Here is a 22969-nt window from a genome sequence, read left to right as displayed (position 1 = left end):
TTATAGTGGATATTGGACGGGTTTAAATGTTATTTTTATGCTGACTCTTAGTTTACAGTTTATCAGATTCTTTTTTTTGTATGTTCTTTATTCATCCTTTTTGCAATTTCGTCGGTTATCCACAAGAAGCTCAAAAAAGAATCTGATGAGAACTCTATTAGTCCATGTAACTAAAATTTTAGCAAGTGGAAATTCATATAGAAATTTTTGTTTACGATAGAAATGTAAGGTAACCTTAAGAGTAGTTTTCTTGAATCATGAATCATTGCCTACTTGGTGAGAACTTAAATCACTCTCCTTTTTGGACCTTATGGCACAATAAAATTCTTAATGAGCTTATCTAATTTGATTCTTAGATTACTTTTATCTTAATGAAGTTTGAATCTTTTTTATTTTGATTTTACTTTCATGGCATCATCATAATTTTGTTTCCACATATATCTATTGGATCTGTTCTAAACGACATGGATTTTCCGAATATTTAAAGAATTAGCAAGACTTCGAAAATATATCGTGTCTCCAACTTTCTATGCCGAATTACACTTCCTACTATTTTGTGGAAATTACTCTTTCTATTTCCGAATTACTACCTTTGAAAATAGTAACTAATTTTTCTTTTACTTTTTCCTCATTACATTGTTTTGTCCCGTTGTGGATCAAAACCATAAAACCGATCCACTTAAGTGCTCCAAGTTGGGATGGACTGTTATAATTTAGTTATATGGGCTTTATAAGAGATAGGTGTATAAAGTTTCTTTGTTCTTCTACAATTTGATCAATCTCGATAGAAAAAATATATCAATGCAGTATAAACCGTTATCCGTACCTGATCGATTCAAAATAAAAACTTTTTTCTGTCATTATTTGTAATATATTAATATATTATAAACATTACACCTTAACAACAAATGTTTAAACATATCACCAAAGTAAACTAACAAATTATGTTTCAAACCAAAAGCCAAAACAATATAAGGGAACCCAATAGAAAGAAGAAAAAGCATATTAATAAGTTAACGCGTTCACGTAAAAGAAATGGTTTTGACTATCACGTCAGCAAGAACCCCATATTTCTTCCATAGGTGAACATAATATATTAGCATTATTTCGTTCATTATCTGCTCTATAATAATAGCATCAGAAAAAAAGTAGTAGTCACTTTCAACTTTGACTATATATCCGGACTCAAAACAAAAAACAAAATACGTTAAGGGGTTAAATTGTTTTAATAGTTTTTGCTCCATCTTTTTTGTTCATATGTAGATAATGGAATTCTATTGGAATTTTGTTTTTGTTCCTAACATTTACGTTTGCATCTACAGTTTCAATTTTTATGTGAGAAACATTCTAATCATTTTTTTTTCAATTTTTATAACACGAAAATCAAAATGCAATTAATCGTTAGAACAGAAAAATGGTTACAATAACTATTGATTTGATAGTTTATTAAGGTGAGAAAAAAAGGTTACTGTCAACCTTGTCTACACTCTGCAGTTTCTGTTTTCTATTATTTATAACCTTTTTTTATTTATTTTAGTAGCACATGCCAATATTTAAGATATTTGCTCCAGTTTATTTTCGTAAAAGTTTCTAAAACTATAGAGTCTAAAACAATTTTATTGGGGTACGGTAACAAAATTGTTGATGATGAAATTTGGATGCAAATATTAATTACATATTGCGTAGGAATACTTATTCTATACAGTCATCTATAGGAGTGTCAATTGGGCTGGCCCGGTCCGGCTCGGACCGAAACTCGTAAAGCCCGCATATGTTTGAGCCCGGCCCGGTCCGGCCCGAAATATTACCGAGCATATATTTCAAAGCCCGAGCCCGACCCTAACAGGGCTACAGGGCTTTTCGGGCCTTTCGGGCTTATTTTACCGATCAAAAATTCAAATTTATAAGCCTTAAAAAACAGTGTTTCAAGTTGCACTATAAAAAAAATCAATCAAAAATTTAATAACTCATCTATATTCATTACAACCAACTTAATTTAATATAAAAAGTTTAAGACTAAACAAAATTTTGATACTTTAACCAAATAAACTAATATATAATTCATATAAAGTATAATAGATAAAAATTTTTAAAGTATTAAGTATGGTTATTAAGTAAATATAAAAACTAGGATTAGAGTTTAAAACTTTAATTACAATAGATTATTAAATATTGCAATCAAACAAAAATGTTAACAAAAAATATACAAATATTTTTGTTAAAGGGCTTTTCGGGCTGGTCCGAACCCGGTCGGACTAAGCCCGAAAAACTCTATAGCCCAAACAGGCTGAACCCAAAAAACCCGATTTTTTCTGGTCATATATATTTAAACCCGAACCCGCTATTTTTCAAGGCCGGACCGGACCAGCCCGCAGGTTTTGGTCCTAATTAACATGCCTAGTCCTCTATAAATATATTGCTAACAACTTCTAGATATTTCTTCTTCTTCATCATCTTTTTTTTTTGTTTTCTTTTTGCAATATATATTGTAGTTTTTTTACAGCTAATATACAGTTATGAAAATATAAATTGTCAAATTTTGGTATAGGTTCTGTTCACTTGAAGATCTAAATGAGTTTGGGTTGGTCGATAAGTAATTCTTTTTATTTTATGTTTGATAACTAATAAGTAAATCAGTCGTTTTAAGATATGCAAGATATTTTATGGGTTTCATAAGCACATTTGATTTAATATTTAAGCAAGAAAATATTTTATTTAAAAGAGCTACATGTTTGTTTTAACTAAATAGAACTACTATATAAAACGCAACTGATTATTCATTTAGTTTAGTAGATTAATTTTTGACTTTTGTTGCATAAGTTTGATTTCAAATGGAATTTTTTGCGGGTTAAAGTGTAGAGAATGCAATTATAGACTCTAGTTATGTAATTTGTGTTTTCTGTTAATGTTTTGAACAACTATTCTGTTTTGTATATATTCAAATTTCATGAAAAATCGTCATAGGTTATATATATGTCAACACCGAAATAGGTCACTCTCAACTTCGTCTACACTCTACACTCTATACTCTGCACTCTGCAGTCTGGACTTTCCAGCTTGTTTTAATCTTTTTCAACTTGTTGTTATCCACCACCAAAAACTTTCTTTCCATGAAACCCACATGCCAATATTTAATATATCGTATTGCATAGTTATTTTATTTATCTGCTCTAGTTTGTTTTCCACTAAAACTATGATAATATTCTGATAACACCACAGACGATGGAAGTAGATTTAAAGCTTAACCATGACTCTTTTTTGTACTAGACATAATATCTTCATAATCATAAATAACATATATCATAACATTTTTTTGTTGTTGTACAACACATATATATCACAAAAATAAAGATAGAAGTTTATGACCTACAATGCATTAGAAAAAGCTTGAAGGAAACTCTGTTGGGTTTGCTTATTAAATCATTAATACACGAAAATAGCTTACTCTAAAAAGAGCTACATAGGTAAAATAGAATCAACTTCCAACCTAAACCAAATTTTAAACCCTAAAGTGATTTGGTTTCAAAATTATGATATATTTTGCCTTGATGATGGTAGGATATATTGAGGAGGCTTGGCCTAATAGACATAGTAAATCCTCTTAGATTTGATAGTTTGTTTATATATGTTATATTTACATCTATTTACTAAGAATTATGACTTTTCTATAGTTAGTTCGGTAATCAATTTGTATATTTTTGGTAAAGATTTTCTTTTAATTTAAATCAATTGTTGATAGGATACAAAAATATTTTTCAATACTGAATTAAACGGTCTAGCTCCTCCCATATACGTATTTTTATCTACAATAAAAACATCTCTATCAAATGGTAACAAAATGGGATCTTCTCGGAAGTTTCCTTGGTTAAAATATCTTATGTATTAAGTTGCTACTGAATTAGAATGAAAAATGATAATTCTACATATACTGATAACATTCCAAATGAAAAAAAAAAAGGAAAAGAAAAATTAAATCATAATAACATTTTTATTTGAAGGGAACTCATTATATATGAAAAATCCATCATCTTTTTTCTGTCTCTCTCTTCTCTGTTCTCTGTTCCTCTGTTCTTAGCGATTTTATTTTCTTTTCTCTCTCTCTCGCTCTGTTGTTCACAAAATGGTGACATTCATGGGATTGATAACGTTCATGGTTTTCATTGTTGTTCTCTGTAACTAAAGTCGACAGACATCATCTACTGGTGATCAAGATGATCCCGAACGTGCTTCTTCTTCAAATTCTCAGCGTGTAGAGGAAACGACAAATCAGACTCAGCCCTCTTCATCATCCTCACCACCTCGCGCTCTTGAGACACAAGCCAGCAACAACTCACCATCTCGTCCTCCATTACAGCCATCTTCAACCTCACCATATCGTCCTCTAACACAGCCATCTTCAACCTCACCATCTCTTCCTCCATTACAGCCATCTTCAACCTCACCATCTCTTCCTCCAACACAGCCATCTTCATCTTTCTCACGCTCACGACCTCGCCTTCCCATGACCCAGAAACATTCATCCTCATCTTTCTCAAGAGTTCACACTCCCATGCAGACCCAACCATCTTCATCTTCCTCAAGACCCCACCCTCAGATCCGAACCCAGCCATCTTCATCTTCCTCAGTACCTAACCCTCAGAGCCACACACATCCATCTTCATCTTCCTCAAGATTTCACCCTCCAAATGGGACACAACCATCTTCATCTACCTCAAGACGACACAATCGGATCCAGAGGCAGCCCTCTTCATCTCCTTCAAGACCTCACCCTCCAAGTGGGACACAACCATCTTCATCTTCCTCAAGACCTCAGCCTCAGATCAAGACACATCCATCTTCATCTTCCTCAAGACTTCACACTCCAAGTGGGACACAGCCATCTTCATCGTCTTTACCACCTCCGGAGATACAGTCAAGCAGTTCACAACACAGGAGGCATGAAGCATCATCATCCTATTCTGATAGCCATTCATTCCTTAACATTGCTCCAAGGCATTATCGTGAGAGACATCACCCCGAGTTAGTACCCGAGCCTCACCGTATGGACGCACTGAGTTGGATGGCATTGGGTTATTGCTTTACAGCAGGGATTGAGTTCAACAGCATATACGCACAAGCGGATAATGATCCAAGAAGTCTCGCCCCAAGGGTAGTTTTGATGTCTTGGCTCAACATGTATGCACTCTTCAATCTAATTCTAGCGAATGCAATAGCGGCTCGTACGTTGCCGAGACTTGCGTTTATGATGGATAGACTCGGGGCAGGTCTTGTGTTACTCACCTCTGTCGTGGCTGCAAATCCTGTCCAACCGTTAGCGGATGTTTTATGGAATTTACTGGTTATAATACTTTCCTATGTTGTTACACTAATTTGGATTTATTATTTTAATTAAACAACTAATGTCTCCTGTATTGTTGCTAATTTCCTTCTTTAAAATGTAAACCGACTATATTTTAATTCGTCTCCTATTTGTTTCCAAAATCCCTTATTTAATTGTAAACTTACTTTAAAGTTATATATACATATTTTGGAAGATTGTTCTTGATATTTTGTTTGTATGGAAGTCATGATCATGCTTTATGGCTTATAAAATATTGAGAGAGAAAATTTGTTATTTAACATAATTATGTATAGAGATATCTCTTTTTTTTTTTTTTTTTTTTTTTTTTTTTTTTTTTTTTTTTTTTTTTTTTGTCAACAAAACATCAGCTCAAACGAGCCAATTGGGTGGGAAATTGTTTACAAACAAAACATGGTGCGAAGAGGTACGCGCTTGGCGTGCCAGAGAATCCGCACATACATTAGCAGTTCTAGAAACTAAAGATAAGGAAAAAGATGAAAATTCCTCCCTATCAATCTTGAAGTCGTCAAGGTACGCCGAGAAAGCTGGCCAGACCGAAGGAGAAGACACCATCTTCACCAAGTCTGAACAGTCAGTAAAGAAAGCCACATCTTTGAAATCATGTCCGATCATGCAGCGCATCGCCCAAATAAAAGCTTCAACTTCAGGATGTAATGGGGAAAGACTTCGTCGGAAATTCCTGGCTCCCATAGTCGGCAACGCGGACTGGAACGAGGTACACCACCATCCGGCTCCTGCAAAAGGGTCACCCGCTTTCCACGATCCATCCAAAAAGCAGCGATAACCCGAAAAAACCGTGGGTAGGGTAGCAGCTGCCACCCTAACCGGTGACCCTGAAGCTATAGGAGGGGTGGGATAAGTCTCCAAATCCCCCTCTACCTGAGCCTGCTGCCACGCAGATGCCTCACCCTCTGCTACCAAAACAATATCCTCCGGCCGCTCCACAATATTTTCAAAAACACTTGCATTCCTAGCTTTCCAAATATACCACATAAGCCAAGGAAAAGCCTCCACAGAAGCCCCAGGATTCTGCTGTCCTAAAAAATGATCAATATTAGCATACACAGAATCCGTCGGAAAGGAAATTGGTCCCACTGGCACGTGTGCCAAAGCCCAAACCTGTCGAGCCGGAGGGCAAACAAAAATAGCATGATTTATTGTTTCCGCATCAGCACCACACCGTACACATCCTAAGTCGCAAGCAATACCACGTCGTCCCAAATTTACCGAGACCGAAATACACCCCGATAAAACCTGCCACATAAAGTGTTGAATCTTTGGAGGGCAACGAACCCGCCAAACACTAGCCAGAAGGGGGGTTATTTCCGGACCACACCCAGATGCCGAAAAAGTCCGTGGTACATCAAGACGAGCCGTATGATATCCTGATTTAACTGTATACTTCCCCGTTTTTGTAAAGTGCCAACCGAATGAGTCATCCCTTTGGTTACCTCCTAAAGGTATAGCCCCTATCAAAGCAACATCTAGCGGATCAAAATGCTCATTGAGCATATCCATACGCCAAGTGTTTGTCTGTCGATCAATTAATTGATTCATTTGAAGAGAAGGGTCCCGTAACGGGCCCTTGCTTAAAGCTGGTCTCGGGAATTGAGCTGGTACCCAAGGATCAGACCATATTGAGATGGTGTCCCCGGAACCAACCCGTTTAATAAGCCCTTTATTTACCAGAGAGCGAGCGGAACATATACTCCTCCATCCATAGGATGGAGAGTATGACCTAATTGGATCCAATGGGTGCGAATTCCTGTAGTACCTGCTTTTAAAAACCCTAGCAAACAGTGAATCTGGAACGTCAATGAGACGCCATAACTGCTTAGCCAGTAAGGCTGAATTAAAATCATCCACATTCCTAAAACCCAGCCCCCCTAGTTGTTTACTAACACATAATTTTTCCCAGGCAAGCCAATGCATACCCCTCGACTGACCATTATTACACCACCAAAAATTAGCCACCGCACTAGTGAGTTTTGATGTAATTGTTTTTGGTAACCAAAAACAAGACATCACGAATGTCGGAACAGCAGTAGCAACTGATTTAATCATCACTTCCCTGCCTCCTTTAGAAAGCAAGTTTGCTGTCCAACTACTCGTCCGACTCTGAATTCTATCTCGCACAAAAGAGAAAACCTTTGTCTTAGCCCCTCCCAAACTCTCGGGTAAACCTAGGTAAGACCCCATGCCGCCCAAAGTTGTGATCCCGAGGACACCCTGTAACTCTGTCTTTGTTGCCTCGTCAATCTTATGGCCAAACTGTACCGAGGACTTAGAAAAATTAATTTGTTGACCCGAAGCACACTCATACTGCTTCAGTATATCCAAAATAACCCGACATTGATCTTTGTCCGCCTTACAGAAAAATAGACTGTCATCAGCAAACAATAAATGTGTAATAGGCGGGCATTTATTCGCCACTTTTATACCTGTAATAAGCTTATTCCTCTCTGCTTTCCGTACATTCGCAACTAAAACCTCTGTGCATAAAATAAACAGGTAAGGGGATAAGGGGTCGCCCTGCCGTAAACCCCTTTGTGGGATTATCAACCCATTCGGCTGTCCATTTAGGAGAACTTTATACTCAACTGAAGTGACACAAAACATAATCCACGAAACCCATGACTCTGCAAACCCCATTTTCCGTAACACTGCCGCAACAAAATCCCATTCGACCCTATCATATGCCTTGCTCATGTCTGTCTTTATAGCCATAAATTTCCCTTTACAAGATGGGTTTGTGCGCAAACCATGAAACATCTCCTGAGCAATGAGAATATTATCTGAGATAAAACGACCAGGGACAAAAGCCGACTGAGTCTCAGAAATAAGACCCGGTAAAACCTTCTTAAGCCGCTGACACAAAATCTTTGAGATAACCTTATATCCCACATTACATAGACTAATCGGCCGCAATTCTGTCATCCGAGTTGGCTTGGCCCCTTTCGGAATGAGGCAAATATGTGTTCTATTTAAACCCTTATCAAAAACACCCTCAACAAGAAACCTGTTAACCAAATCCACTAGATCCGTTTTTACTATATTCCACGATTTTTGGAAAAATAAAGCTGTCATCCCGTCTGGGCCTGGGGCTTTATCCGGATGCATCATAAATAAGGCAGACTTGACCTCAGCCTCTGTTGCGGGTACTGTGAGCCGCTCATTCTCCTCCTCCGTCACAACCGTGTTGACCTCCTCTAAAACCTCCTCAAAATTGACCAGGTTAATTGAGGTAAACAGTTCCTCGAAATACGATACCGCAGTATGACAAATATCCACATCCTCGGTGGACCAGATACCATTATTATCAAACAAACCAGTAATCCGATTACGAGCTCGTCGCTGCTTTGTTTGGGCATGAAAATACTTAGAATTAGTATCCCCCAATCGCATCCATTTATTCCGACTTTTTTGAAACCAGTGAATCTCTTCATCCCTGTAAGCCTCACATAGCCGATTCTGTAAATTGGAGATTGTAGAGGGAGGGATGGAATCATCCGCTTGAGCCACATCTAACTGCTGTTTTAAATCCTCAATAGTTTCCCTACCATAGGGTACTTGAGATTTTCGCCACTGAGAGATCGCCTTTCGACAATTCACAATCTTATCTACAAAAGGAATTGACCCCTGGTCTAAACCCCCATCCCATCCCGAGGTAATCGCTTCCATCAAACCCGTCTTACCAATCCAACGGCGGTCGAACATAAAACTCCGTTTCCCCCGCAGCCTTTTAGCGCCAATATTAACCACAAGCGGTTTGTGATCAGAGGCTATCATTGGCAAATACTTTGTAACCGTGTCTGGGAACAGCTCATGCCAATCCTCATTCCCTAAAGCCCTGTCCAACCTACAACGTATAGGTTTTTTATCACGCCAACCCCTCCAAGACAAACAATCCCCAAGATACGGGAACTCCAAAAAACCACAGTCCTGAATCATTCCATTGAAAGCAAGAAAAGATGAAGGATGACGTAGTTTTCCTCCACGCTTTTCATGGTTCCCCGTTAGCTCATTAAAATCCCCCACCACAAACCAAGGAGTGGACCGAGAGGAACTAATACGCAGAAGACGTTCCCAAACCAAATCCCGATTCTTAGGAACTGGATCACCATAAATAAAAGTTAAATTAATTATTCGACCTTTATAAACCGCTTCAATATCAATTAGCCGGTTAGACTCATAGAGAATTGAAACCTGAAACTCATCCTGATTATAAAAAAGAGCCATACCACCACTACTACCTATAGGTTCAATTGTTTTTAAATTCTTGTATCCAAAATGACCAACAAATTTTTCCAAACAGGTATAAGGTTGTTTGGTTTCCATGAGGAATAAAAAATCTGGCCGATGTTTTGACCATAAATCTCTAAGATTTCCAATTGTGACCTTATTACCTAGGCCTTGACAATTCCAACTTACAATATTCATAGGACCAGTGGATTTTGATGGGCATAAAAACACCCAATCTCACCTCCTCTCACCCTTAAGAAGATAAGAAAAATAAGAAAAATAAAAAACCAAAGAAACATGCGCGCGATACCCCTGAGGCATCCATAACCCAAATTATCATATAATACCGATAAGGGAAATGCCCATAAGTCATAATAAAACCCGCGATGAGTGAGAGCCGTGCCAAACAAAAATAAAAGCAGGATTGGGAGAAAAGCACCCTTCCACGTCGAACACAAGAGCTGTAAGCCCAGCAAGAGCCCAACACCTAAACCCAATATAAAAGCAGCAACCAAAGGCTGAATGAAATCATAACAAACCCAACATGGAAACATCAAGAGAAGAAAAACGGGGGACCAAGAAAAGGGCCAGCAAGGATTTATTATGATTCGTACGAGAAAAATACATCGGGTACAACCCAAATGATTACAGAAACAAAACACAAGAGAAAACCAAAACGAGAGACGACTACAACCATACGGACAGGCCGTTGGTAACTTATTCCCAGCAAACAACATATAAAAAACCAAATAACACAAAGGAGACGAAACAAAAGCTTGCTCCCAAGAGCCGCAATCAAGATCCCCAAAACCTCGACCCTGATTTGACTCCCATGATGAGCCAAAAACGGAAGCTAGATGTGACAAGAGTTCTCCGAAGACAAAAACTCCGATTTCCCGAATCAAAACTCTCCCACTCCAATCCAAATAAATCCATATCAATCCGACGAAACCGTAATCCAAGCCAGAAAAAAACAAGACCGAGTGAGAATTAAAGACTAATCGTTCCTCTATGAATCCTCCCCATGAGACAGAATAGAGATCCGGAGAAGCCCGATACGAACCCAGAGAAAGAAACCCAAGATCCGGAGATCTCCATCTCAGATCTGGGAAATCTTTGTCCCAAAAACTAGAAACGAACCAAAAGGATCTCAAGCCAAAATCCACCCTCATCAAATCCCGACCACAACCGGATCAAACCCCGAATCAAATCACGAATCAGAGACCACAAAATCCACACCCCATAGCTACGAGAGAGAGCTTTTCTCGAGAGCGTTTTTAACATTTCTACATTCTGAGATATCTCTTTTGTTTTAAGAAAAATTAGACATAGAAAAATAAATGGTTACGACATTAATTATAAGAAAAAGAAAGTATACGGAGAAGTGAAGAAGTCTTGAAGTCTCCTTGGCCTTAAGTGGCACTTGATCTTAAAATAGTTTTTCTGTTTCCTTTCGAAAAGCCCACGCATTACTGAAGGTGTCAATTGGGTTAACATGATACTTGGAGGCTTGGAGCTAATGTGATGGGATGAAATCCAAGTATGAAGAAAAGTTTGGTTTTAGCTCCAAGTAGAATAATAGATTGATGGTTTTAATTTGGGCTTCTTTGACATATAGTACATTTTACAAACATAATTACAAAAGTAGTCACAATACTATTCTTTTTTTTTTGGACAAACAGATGTTATCATTCATTAATGAAAGAGTAACATACAAAGACAATAGGCTAGTTCAGGAGATAACATAGGGGACATCCCAGAAATTGAAACATTAAAGCAATACAGATAGATAGGGGCAATAGATATTAGGTGCTTGAGAGCTATGGACCAAAAGCTTGACAGCATTCTGGAACCTGTGAGATCAAGGCATATCAATGCATCTTCCAAGAGCAGGTCTAGGGAAGAGAGGGTGGCCATTGTCTTGAAACAGAGACTAAGTGGCGAGGAAGCATCCAAAGCTAGGACTCTCGTAAGAGCTATGCCAAGGAAATGAGCAGGGTTGGAGTTGCTCTGCAAATCGACCACCACAAAGGTGGATGTGATTCTGCGAATTGGTGAGGGTAGCTTGAGGAGGTTGCGGTAACAATTAGCTTGAGGAGTCACAATACTATTCAAGATTGGAGATATAGTCCTGTGTAATAGAAAATGTTGTGAGATAAGAGATTAATGTGGGGTAGGGATAAAGTGGTGAATTACATAGAAGAACTTTTTTTATTACTATAGAATCGGTGGCTAGTGACTAGTGAGTGAAGGAGAGAAATTGTATTCTATTCTATTTTCTATTCATTTTTTATATTTTATTTTTTTCTTTTTCTTCATCAAATACCCCTTCAATTCTAGTTATTCAAATAATTGCTAAATATTTTTATAGATAAAATTAATTTTGCTCACTTCTCCTTCCACTACATCAACATCCACCTATCAATTTTTTTTTGCATAAAAAATATTATTTTAATATTCATTCATTACATAATTATTACTTATAATTAATAATAGTAAAACATAAATAAAAACGAATTAATTAAAATTAATTAATTTTTAAAATGAGAAATTCCATTAAATACCACTAATTTTTTTTTTCCAAAAATACCACATTTTAGATTTTTTTTTCCAAAAATACCACAAATTTTTTTTTCCAAAATTGCCACAAACACAAAAATTAATTTTTAAAGATGTATAATTTTTTTTTTAGGTTTGGGTTGACATATTTAGTTTTAGGGTATAGTTTTTAGGGGTAGGGTTTAGTATTTAGAATTTAGTAATTAGATTTTAGTATTAGAACTTTAGTTCAATTATGTGGTATTTTTGGAAAAAGTATATTTTAGTGGTATTTTTGGGAAAAAACTAAATTTTGGTAATTTTGGAATAAAAACCTATTTTAGTGGTATTTATGACAATTTCCCTTTTAAAATAGTATAAAAAATAATATAAAATTTTAGTAAATAATAAAAATAATAACTATCTAAAAATGAATTAAGTAAAATAAATGAAAATTTTAAAATAGTAAAGTAATACTATAAATTTTTTTTAGTAATAATGTTATTATTAAAATTATAACCAAAAAATGTTTATATTCCAAAATTTAGAATGGTTTAATGAGTATTAGAATGTAATTAAGATTTTAATGCATGGTGGAGTAAAAAAAAAAGTTATGTAATTGTATCTATAAAAATCTAAACATGAAAATAAAATTGAAGTGAAACATTAGTAGAAACATATACCATAAAGATTTATTATTATATTTTACTTATAAGAAAGAAAAGATTAATTACTCATAAGGTATATTATCAACTGGAGCTACAATTTTATAACATGTATAACAAATATAACATATATATATATATACTAGATGAGGACCCGCCCGATGTGCGGGTTTAAAGTTTTATAAATTAAATAAAATTTAACAAAAATATATTAAAATTTGTTGATTGTTGTTTATAAATTTATTTTTGTTATAATACACTGATTTATATCCATTTACAAATCTTTTATGAATGTTAATATTAAAAGTGTATTCTTTTACACCTAAATATACTCTATGTTATAAATATATTCTTTATCACCACGTAGAAAATGTCTATATGAACACATTAAGCCAACTATTTTACTTTCAATTCTGCAAAGTTTTTTAATTACTAAAAGTGTTGGCTCAAAAAACATTTTGAACAAACAAAATATATTACATAATATACTAAACAATGATGTATCATCACAATAATGTATGACCACCATGGAGAAAACCTCGGCTTCGCCCTCATCTCTTATGGAGAGAACTTTGCGTCCAACATCCTCCACCATGGAGAGAACCTTGGTTCCGCCTTCTTCCCTTTGGGAGATAACCTTGTGTCCAACCTCTTCCACCTTCCTCCTTTGGGGAGATAACCTTGTGTCCAACCTTCTCCACCATAGAGAGAACCTCGGCTCTGCCCTCCTCCTGTGTGGAGAGAACATGTTCACTTCTTTTTGCTATCTCAAAACGGTTTGCTCCGACAACCAATGAAAGTAAAAACCATTTTCTAACGTCACAAAATCTTTTGATAGTAACTAATGTTAAATTTTCCAATGTATTCGTGATAGTAACTATGCAGAAGTGAAAGTAATATAGCTGGTTTAATGTGTTTATATATTACATAATATACTAATCAATGATGTATCATCACAATAATGTATGACCACCATGGAGAAAACCTCGACTCTGCCCTCATCCCTTATGGAGAGAACCTTGCATTCAACCTCCTCCACCATGGAGAGAAATTTGGCTCCGCCTTCTTCCCTTGGGAAGCTAACCTTATGTCCAACCTTCTTCACCATAGAGAGAACCTCGGCTCTGCCCTCCTCCTGTGTGGAGAGAAAATGTTCACGTCTTTTTGCTTTCTCAAAATGGTTTGCTCCGACAACCAATGAAAGTAAAATCTTTTTCTAACATCACAAAATATTTTGATAGTAATTAATGTTAAATTTCCCAATGTATTCCTGGAAGTGCCTTTAACACACCATGATGTAGCGTTTGTCTCTGTAACGCTTCAACCGCCACCTTTCTTAGTGAGCCCATGTCCACTCTCAGTCCATGGGCCCACCTTACTAAGTGGGTCCTACATCTATTCCCAGACCGTGAACCCACCTATATTCGATGGCCAGTTTGTTACGTATGAGAGGCTTTAAAAACTTGTTTACCGATCCTACAAATCAACAAATGATTTTTTTCTGTGTTTTGTCCTCACTCGCACAGTTCCGACAATCACTTCCAGAAAGGTCAACCATCATGAAGTTCTCTCAGGACCCTTGACCGAAAAAATAAGTGCATTTTGGTGACATATGTGGCCAAATCAATTCTTTTAAACATTTCCACATACCAGGGTGTCAGAGTCTTTGAGCTCCTATGGATCTATCAACAACGATTTATGTTTTTCCAACCTATCTATCTATGTTTGTTGTAAACTTATGTTTGATTAGCCTATTTTATCTATCCATTAGGTTGATGAGGTTCTACTCGTTATCTCCTTTTGGGATTGAATGAATAATGGTAACAATTATGTTTGCAAAAAAAAAAAGTTTGAGAAATTAGTAGAAAAATAATTTGGCATAATTAAAGAAACAATAGAAAGTTATAAGCATGATAATATATGAATCCCTAATAATTAATAATTCAATGATAAAAATATAAATTAAATAAAACAATGTAAAAATATTACGATAAATTTTAAGATACAGTATTATGAAAAAAAGACGCATACATTAAATTATTAATCTTTTTTGTAGGTCAACATATTAATCTTACGTAATGCGAATGTCAAAGCGGATTCTCTGGCACGCCAAGCGCGACTGTCACTGCAGCATGTTTTGTTTGTAAACTCTTTTCCTCCAAATTGGCTCTTTTGAGCTGATTCTATTGTTGTCAAAAAAAAAAAAAAAAAACATATTAATCTTACCTATTCCCAACTGAAAAATGAGAAAGTAGGAGAAAATTTTGGTTTAAAAAAATAAGAAAAATTTACCTTCCCATTAAAAAAATTTCTCAATTAAACAAAGTTGAAAGCAGTGTTTTTGAATAAATTGTTTTAATATGAGACGATCTATGTTTATATAAAAGTGAGTATTTATAAAATTTAGAATTAATAATTAACTGTATATTTTCCTTAATCCCTTTTTCTATATTTTTTTGTAGAATTAATAACTTAAAATTAAAAATAAGTAAATAATATTATAATTTCAAATTTTATGAAATATATATATATAATCTCCTTATAATTATTTTTAAAAAAACTTTGTATTTTTTATAAATTCTGTAGTTTTTGATAATTATCTTTTTACATTATTAATATTTTTAAAAACAAAATATTTAATTTTTGTTGTAATCAAATTCCTCTTATTAAATATCAATTTTTACACATGTCAAAATCTAAGATTGATAACTTGACACATGTCAAAATTTTGTTAATGACTAACTTTCAAAACCCAACTTTATATAATAAGATATATATATATATATATATATATATATATATATATATATATATATTATCAAATGCTTTTAACCCAAAAAATTGGAAAAAAACATATTTAAAGTACATTATATTTTTTTTTAGAAGACGAAGCTGGGATTGCATCACAAAATTAACATCTGTAAATAATATATGAGATTTTTTTTTTAAAATATGTAATTTGGATTAGTGAATAGATATTCATTGTGGGGTTCGTCCTCCAAGTACAAATTCAGAAGCTTACAAAGGAAGAAAATTGGAACCAACTATGAATATCCTTGCTATATGTAACTTCAATATGAAGTTTGTATATGCATATGTTGGAGTACCATGTAGAGCATACGATACAAAGGTGTTGACTTATTGTGCGAAGAATGAAGTTTCTTTTCCACATCCGCCAAATGGGAAGTATATTTTGGTTGACTCTGGATATCCCACAAGGACAGGGTATCTTGGCCCGCATCGTAGTGTTAGATATCACCTTGATCAGTTTACTAGAGGAGGACCACCACAAATATAACAACCCGTCCCGTGGACCCCACTAGCCCCCGCTAGCTTGCTCCCATAGGCCCAAAGCTGGCCCTGCAGGGCATCGATCCTAACCCCTCACTGGGCAAATGGAACTATTCATCCAAATCCACAGTAGGTTATTGGTGCACCAGGCGTTCCTCGAACCCTGGTCCCCACCCTTTAACAACCTTCCCACAAGACAAGCTGTCACCAATTGACTGTACCATTTGCCCAGTGAGGGGTTAGGATCGATGCCCTGCAGGGCCAGTTTTGGGCCTATGGAGGCAAGCTAGCGGGGGGCTAGTGGGGTCCACGGGACGGGGTGTTACAATAAAAATCAATTTTTATGTGACAACCCGTCCCGCAGACCCAACTAGCCCACCGCTAGCCGCCCCAACGGACCCCAAGCTGGCCCTGCAGGGCATCGATCCTAACCCCTCACCATGGCAAATGGAACTATTCATCCAAATCCACATTAGGTTATTGGTGCGCCAGGCGTTCCTCGAACCCTGGTCCTCACCCTTTAACAACTTTCCCATAGGACAGGCCTGTTTAGGACATCTGTTTGGCCTTTGTGGTGGCCCTTATGGCATGTATATGATCCTTGTGTGGTCATGAGGTATTCCAGTGAGGGGATATGTGGTTGGTAGGACATTGTGTTGTTTTACGCGAGCCACGGGAAGGAAACCTGGATAGGGATAGGACTCAGACGTGTTTAGAATTGTTTTGCTCACGACTCTTAGGGGACTTTGGTTCTCCTAGTACTGCCATATTCTGAGAATTTGTGGCTTGGAAGTATGGTTGGTATATCGACTTCGGAAGACGATCCAGGGGCGCGCTGTAGGGTGGCAACCCGAGAGACGAATATTTGACTTCCTTATATATATTATGGCACGCGGGCTTATGCCCGATGAGGAGCCAACATTATGGCATGCAGACTTAGGTCTGATGATGAGCCAATAAAAACTCAAGATTAAGGCCTATGAGTAAAGGAAAGTCCAAAAGTCGAGAGCAAATAATGCCTGGAGCGTGAGTCTATCGCCTAGAGGAGACCTTTCGTAGATCGGTCGCAGGAGTGCGGACTATTGGTGAGAAGAAGTAACATGAGATCAAGGTCGTGTCCGTACAAGCATCCGTACGAGTGTCCGTACAGTCGAAGACTTAAGGCCGTAGAGACCAATGGAGTGAATGGTGTAGAAGCGGCCTGATAAGTGTAGTGTGGCCCATGGGAAAGAAGGATCTGGAAGAACCTAAATATCGAGCAGGGAAGAAGAAGAATCACGTGTTCACCTTTGGTATACGAGCGGTGCGAGTCAAACAAAGGGAAGGACGGGTTGCTTTCACCTTGTGAGATATCAAGACAAGTTGCATTATGTCTCTTTCATATCACTATCACTCCTAATGGCTATATGCCCATTGTTCTACTATATTAGACCATGTAACCACATATGAGAAATACTAATTTAGTCTTTCATTTTCTATCTTTTTCTTCACCTAGTTACTCTCTCATTCTATCGACTATATTCCACAATTCTAACATGGTATCAGAGCCAGGTTGTTGTTCTTGACAATCTGACTCCTCTATTCTCTAGATTCTCTTCATTCTCAAAGTATTTTCTCTCTTGTTCTTCTAGTTCACCGTTTACGTTTTTATTCTCCGGGTAAAAGTTTTATCCAGCGGTCCATAGCACTCAACCATGGAAAACTCAAAACCCCTGATACTACCTACCGTCCTCAAAGAAGTAAACTATCTCCTGTGGTCAAGAACCACTAAAACCGCATTATGTGGCCGCAGACTTTGGAGCCATATCGAAGGTGGAAAAGCTCCAAAGAAAGCCACCAAGGAAGATGGGCATGAAACCATCAAAGAAGATGAAGAGGAGGCTAGACTCGAAGAAGAAGCCAAATGGTTTCAAGAAGATCAGATTGTCCTCTCCATCCTCCAAAACTCTCTTGAAGCTCCAATTCTTGAAGCCTACTCATATTGTGAGACGGCGAGTGAACTATGGGAGACTCTTAAGAATGTGTTTGGCAATATCTCCAATCTCACTCGTGCTTTTTTAGTTAAGAAAGCTATCAACGACTTGAATCAAGAAGATATGGAGTTTAACAAACATTTTGGCAAGTTTAGGTCTCTATGGGCCGAGTTTGAGATGCTTAGGCCAAACACCATGGATTCGGCTATGCTTAATGCGAGAAGAGAACATGACAAAGTCTTTGCTCTCCTGCTCACACTCAATCCTACCTTCAACGACCTCATCAAGCACATCCTAAGGTCTGATAAGCTCCCAAGTCTCGATGACGTGTGCGCTCAGATTCAGAAAGAGCAAGGTTCTCTCGGCCTATTCAGTGGTAAAGGGGAGTTAGTCATGGCCAACAAAGGAGTATTTAGGCTGGAGGATCGTTGATCAAAAGGAGGGTGTGAACACTGCAAGAGAAAGAGTCACACAAGAGACAAATGCTGATTTCTACACCCTCACTTACGACCAAATACCCTCAACAACAACAAAGATCCGAGAGCCAATCTCACTCAAAGGATGAACAAGGACAAGCCGGCTCATCAAAGAGTGGAAAGGAGACAGCATCCGGTGACTTTGTGAGAAAATCAGACTTGGAAGCGTTCTTCAAGTCCTTGGCTCTCAAAGAGTCCGACGGTAAAACTTTCTTAACCCTTAGTCCTAAGAGTTCTCTAGTTGTTGATTCGGGTGCTTCACATCATATGATTAGTAACTCGAATATCTTAAGCAATATTGAACCGGCTAATGGGAATGTTATAATAGCTAATGGGGATAAAATACCAGTCCAACGAATTGGTAATCTAAAGCTATTTAATAAAGACTCCAAGGCATTTTATATGCCTAAATTCACTTCTAACCTTCTATCGGTAAAGAGGGCAACTAATGATCTTAATTGTTATGCAATCTTTGGGCCTAATGATGTTTACTTTCAGGATATTGAGACTGGAAAACTAATAGGAGAAGGTGGTTCAAAGGATGATCTTTATGTTCTTGAAGACACCTCTCTTAAATCATCAAGCTCGCCTTATGTTTCTTGTTTAGGTGTTTCTTTTAATGTTATGTGGCATGCTAGATTAGGTCATCCTCATTCTCGAGCCCTTGAATTGATGATACCTAATGTTTCGTTTAATCACTCTAGTTGTGAGGCTTGTATTCTTGGTAAACATTGTAAGACTGTTTTCTCTAAGTCCACTACCTTTTATGAAATATGCTTTGACTTAGTTCATTTTGATGTGTGGACTTCTCCATGTGTTTCTAGGGATTGTAACAAGTATTTTGTGACCTTTATTGATGAAAAATCTAAATATACTTGGGTTACATTGCTTCCCTCTAAAGATCGCGTGTTTGATGCCTTCACCAATTTTCAAAATTATGTTACTAATCAGTTTAATGCTAAGATCAAAGTCTTTAGAACATATAATGGTGGCGAGTATACAAGCAATCGGTTCAAAGAACTTCTAGCAAAACATGGCATTATACACCAAACAAGTTGCCCCTACACTCCTCAACAAAATGGAGTGGCTGAAAGAAATAATCAACACTTGATGGAGGTCGCAAGATCAATGATGTTCCATACCAATGTACCAAAAAGATTTTGGGGCGATGTAGTCTTGACCGCATGTTACCTTATCAACCACATTCCAACAAAGATTTTTGGAAGATAAATCACCATTTGAGGTATTAAACCAATTTAAACCTTCAATAAGTCATTTAAAGGTATTTGGGTGTGTTTGTTTTGTTCTTGTACCAGGAGAGTTGAGGAACAAACTTGAAGCCAAAAGCACAAGATGTGTGTTTCTCGGCTACTCGATCACACAAAAGGGGTACAAATGATTTGAACCTATCAACAACCGCATGTTTATATCTAGGGATGTCAAGTTTCTTGAAGAACAAGGCTACTTTGACAAGAAAGATTGGGATGATCTCAAGGATCTTGCAAATCCTACTGATCGATCCGCCAGTCTCAAGTTCTTACTCGATCACCTTGGCGTCTCCATACATCAAAACCTAAATGTGTCTCAGGATACTCCACCTGACTCGACTGTTATACCTCCGACGTCACCTGATCCTTCTCTTGTCCTGATTCTGACTTCCCGGTTCAGGCGCCGGAAGGGGAGAACATACTTGGGTCGACACAGGAGGAACAAGTTCTCCAGCCGGTTAACATCTCTGAGCCGACGCCACAACCATTGAGAAGAAATCAAAGGATCCGATCACATGAACAACAAGCCGCTGAGCCGACGCCACAACCATTGAGAAGAGGCCAAAGACTCAAATCTCATCCAAAAGTATACTACAATAACCACGCGGTTGCTCATCCAATTCAAGCTGTATGCTCTCTTGCACTACTACCGGCCGATCATCAGGCGTTTCTCAGCAAAATCGATGAACACCATATCCCTAGTACCTATGAGGAAGCCAAGGAAAGTAAGGAGTGGTTGAATGCTGTTGATGATGAGGTTGGAGCAATGGAGCATAATCATACTTGGGATGAATCCGATCTTCCACCAGGAAAAGGGGCTGTAAGCTCCAAATGGGTATTCACCATCAAGTATTTGAGCAACGGGGAAATTGAGAGATACAAAGCTCGACTTGTCGCTCGCGGCTTCACACAAAACTATGGGGAAGATTATAGAGACACTTTTGCACCGGTAGCAAAATTACATACGGTAAGGGTTGTACTCTAATTAGCTACTAACCTTTCTTGGGAGCTATGGCAGATGGATGTCAAAAACGCCTTCCTACAAGGAGAACTACAAGAGGAAGTGTATATGACACCACCACCAAGTTTTGAAGACCCATTACTCCAGGAAAGGTATTACGCTTGAGAAAAACCATATATGGTTTAAAACAATTGCCTAGAGCTTGGTACCCTAAGTTGAGCACCACACTTATGAGTCATGGCTTTAAGAAGTCTCACATGGATACCACTCTCTTTACTTGCCAAACACCCCAAGGTATAGTTGTTGTCCTTATCTACGTTGATGATCTAATCATCTCCGAGGACAACAAAGAAGGTATTCAAGATATTAAAACTCATCTTAAGTCAGTCTTTGATATAAAAGATCTTGGAGAGCTTAAATATATTCTTGGGATTGAAGTTTGCCGCTCTCCGGAAGGCTTATTTCTCTCTCAAAGAAAGTATACACTTGATTTGCTATGTGAGACAGGAAAGCTAGGAGCTAAACCAATGGAGACTCCGCTTCCTGATGGATATCAAGTAGAACGAAAAGGGGAGAGAAAGGATCCACCATATGAAGATCCTTCTTGCTATCGTCGACTTGTAGGTAAGCTAATCTACTTGACTCTCACCCGACCTGACATTTGATATGCTGTGAATCAGGTGAGCCAGTATATGAAAGCCCCAACCACATATCATTGGAGTCTAGTGGAAAGAATATTTCACTATCTCAAAGGGAGCCCTGGACAAGGCATTTGGATGGAAAAGAACTCAAACACCGAGCTAGTAGGATATTGCGATGCAGATTGGGGCGGTGATAGGACAGATAGGCGATCTACAACCGGCTATTGCACTTTCATTGGAGGAAACCTAGTCACATGGAAAACAAAGAAGCAAAAGGTGGTTTCAATGTCAAGTGCCGAATCAGAATATCGAGCAATGAGGAAGCTTACTACGGAGCTTACATGGCTCAAGGCGCTGCTTGAAGATCTAGGCATCAAGTCATCCACACCTATCCCAATGCACTGCGACAACCATGCTACCATTCATATCGCAACCAACTCTGTATTTCATGAAAGAACCAAACACATAGAGCTGGACTGTCATAAAGTTCGGGAGAAGATCGAAGAAGGAGTTACACTTCCATGTCATACACCAAGCAAAGATCAACTCGCTGATATCTTCACAAAGGCCGCAAGTCGACAGGTTTGCTCTCATATCTACAGCAAACTTGGTCTTGTGGACTTGACACATCCTTGATCTCGATCCTCTTCCCGTGGTCATCACACTTTTTTTCCCTCAATATAGTTTTGTCCCAAGAGGTTTTATATGTTGAGGTTTTTAATGAGGTGATGCATCACGTGATTCCAAGTTTAGCCATTGCATCCGGCTAAACTTAAAGGGGAGTATTGGTGAGAAGAAGGAACATGAGATCAAGGTCGGGTCCGTACAAGCGTCCGTACGAGTGTCCGTACAGTCGAAGCAATAAGGCCGTAGAGACCAATGGAGCGAATGGTGTAGAAGCGGCCTGATAAGTGTAGTGAGGCCCGTGGGAAAGAAGGATCTGGAAGAACCTAAATATCAAGCAGGGAAGAAGAAGAATCACGTGTTCACCTTTGGTATACGAGCGGTGCGAGTCAAACAAAGGGAAGGATGGGTCGCTTTCACCTTGTGAGATATCAAGACAAGTTGCATTATGTCTCTTTCATATCACTATCACTCCTAACGGCTATATGCCCATTGTTCTACTATATTAGACCATGTAACCACATATGAGAAGTACTAATTAAGTCTCTCATTCATTCTATCTTTTTCTTCACCTAGTTACTCTCATTCTAACGACTCTATTCCGCAATTCTAACACGGACCATGGAGACGGTTGCACGGGTGGTCCTTGGCTGATGGTTGTTCGAGATTCGAGGTCGAATCTAAGTTGGTGGAGGAGAATTGTAACATCCGCGAACCAAAATCCCGGTTTAGAGATTGCATCGGTCGATGCAAGGTTGGTTTTCTGCGGACTAGTTTAAGTTAAATGCTGCATTTTGGGTTAGGAAAACCCTTAATCGATTTTTTGTCTCATTAGTCGTGTTTAGCCGCTTTTGAGAGAAAACAAAAGAGAGAAAAAGGTTCCTAAGTATTCTTGAGTGTTCTTGGTGATTTCTGGTGATTGGAGGCG

At 37.8% G+C, this 22969-nt stretch overlaps 1 protein-coding gene and 1 long non-coding RNA gene across 3 annotated transcripts; one reads left to right on the top strand and one right to left on the bottom strand.

The window, feature by feature from the left end:
* Positions 1–13601: 13601 nt before the first annotated feature.
* LOC147933372 (uncharacterized) lies at positions 13602–15172 on the bottom strand. 2 transcript variants are annotated; one of them, XR_015573821.1, is made up of 3 exons: positions 15100–15163; positions 14883–14990; positions 13602–13942 (listed from the first exon to the last, which is right to left on the bottom strand). It is a non-coding gene; the product is annotated as an uncharacterized LOC147933372 (long non-coding RNA). The 2 variants fall into 2 exon arrangements; XR_015573820.1 differs by lacking the exon at positions 13602–13942 and having other exon boundaries at positions 14743–14990; positions 15100–15172.
* A 3381-nt stretch (positions 15173–18553) lies between these two features.
* On the top strand, positions 18554–21441 carry LOC109128023 (uncharacterized). Its single transcript, XM_087477425.1, has 7 exons — positions 18554–18979; positions 19046–19271; positions 19864–19936; positions 19982–20156; positions 20216–20782; positions 20834–20928; positions 20976–21441. The coding sequence occupies exons 1-7, from the start codon at positions 18554–18556 to the stop codon at positions 21439–21441; spliced, it is 2028 nt and encodes a 675-aa protein (XP_087333551.1).
* Positions 21442–22969: the final 1528 nt, after the last annotated feature.

Source organism: Camelina sativa, chromosome 12 (assembly GCF_030686135.1).
Source record: "Camelina sativa cultivar CO46 ecotype springtype chromosome 12, ASM3068613v1".
Classification (NCBI taxonomy): domain Eukaryota; kingdom Viridiplantae; phylum Streptophyta; class Magnoliopsida; order Brassicales; family Brassicaceae; genus Camelina; species Camelina sativa.
The sequence above is the reverse complement of the archived record's forward strand: the minus strand, read 5'-3'. Positions and strand labels throughout refer to the sequence as shown.

What these genes read in the sequence shown, in the direction of transcription:
- LOC109128023 (XM_087477425.1), top strand. Translation starts at nt 18,554, where the DNA reads ATGCTGATTTCTACACCCTCACTTACGACCAAATACCCTCAACAACAA. An exon ending in TCACTTCTAACCTTCTATCG is followed by an intron (nt 18,980 to 19,045) that starts GTAAAGAGGGCA and finishes GTTTACTTTCAG; the next exon opens with GATATTGAGACTGGAAAACT. An exon ending in CGGTAGCAAAATTACATACG is followed by an intron (nt 20,783 to 20,833) that starts GTAAGGGTTGTA and finishes GAGCTATGGCAG; the next exon opens with ATGGATGTCAAAAACGCCTT.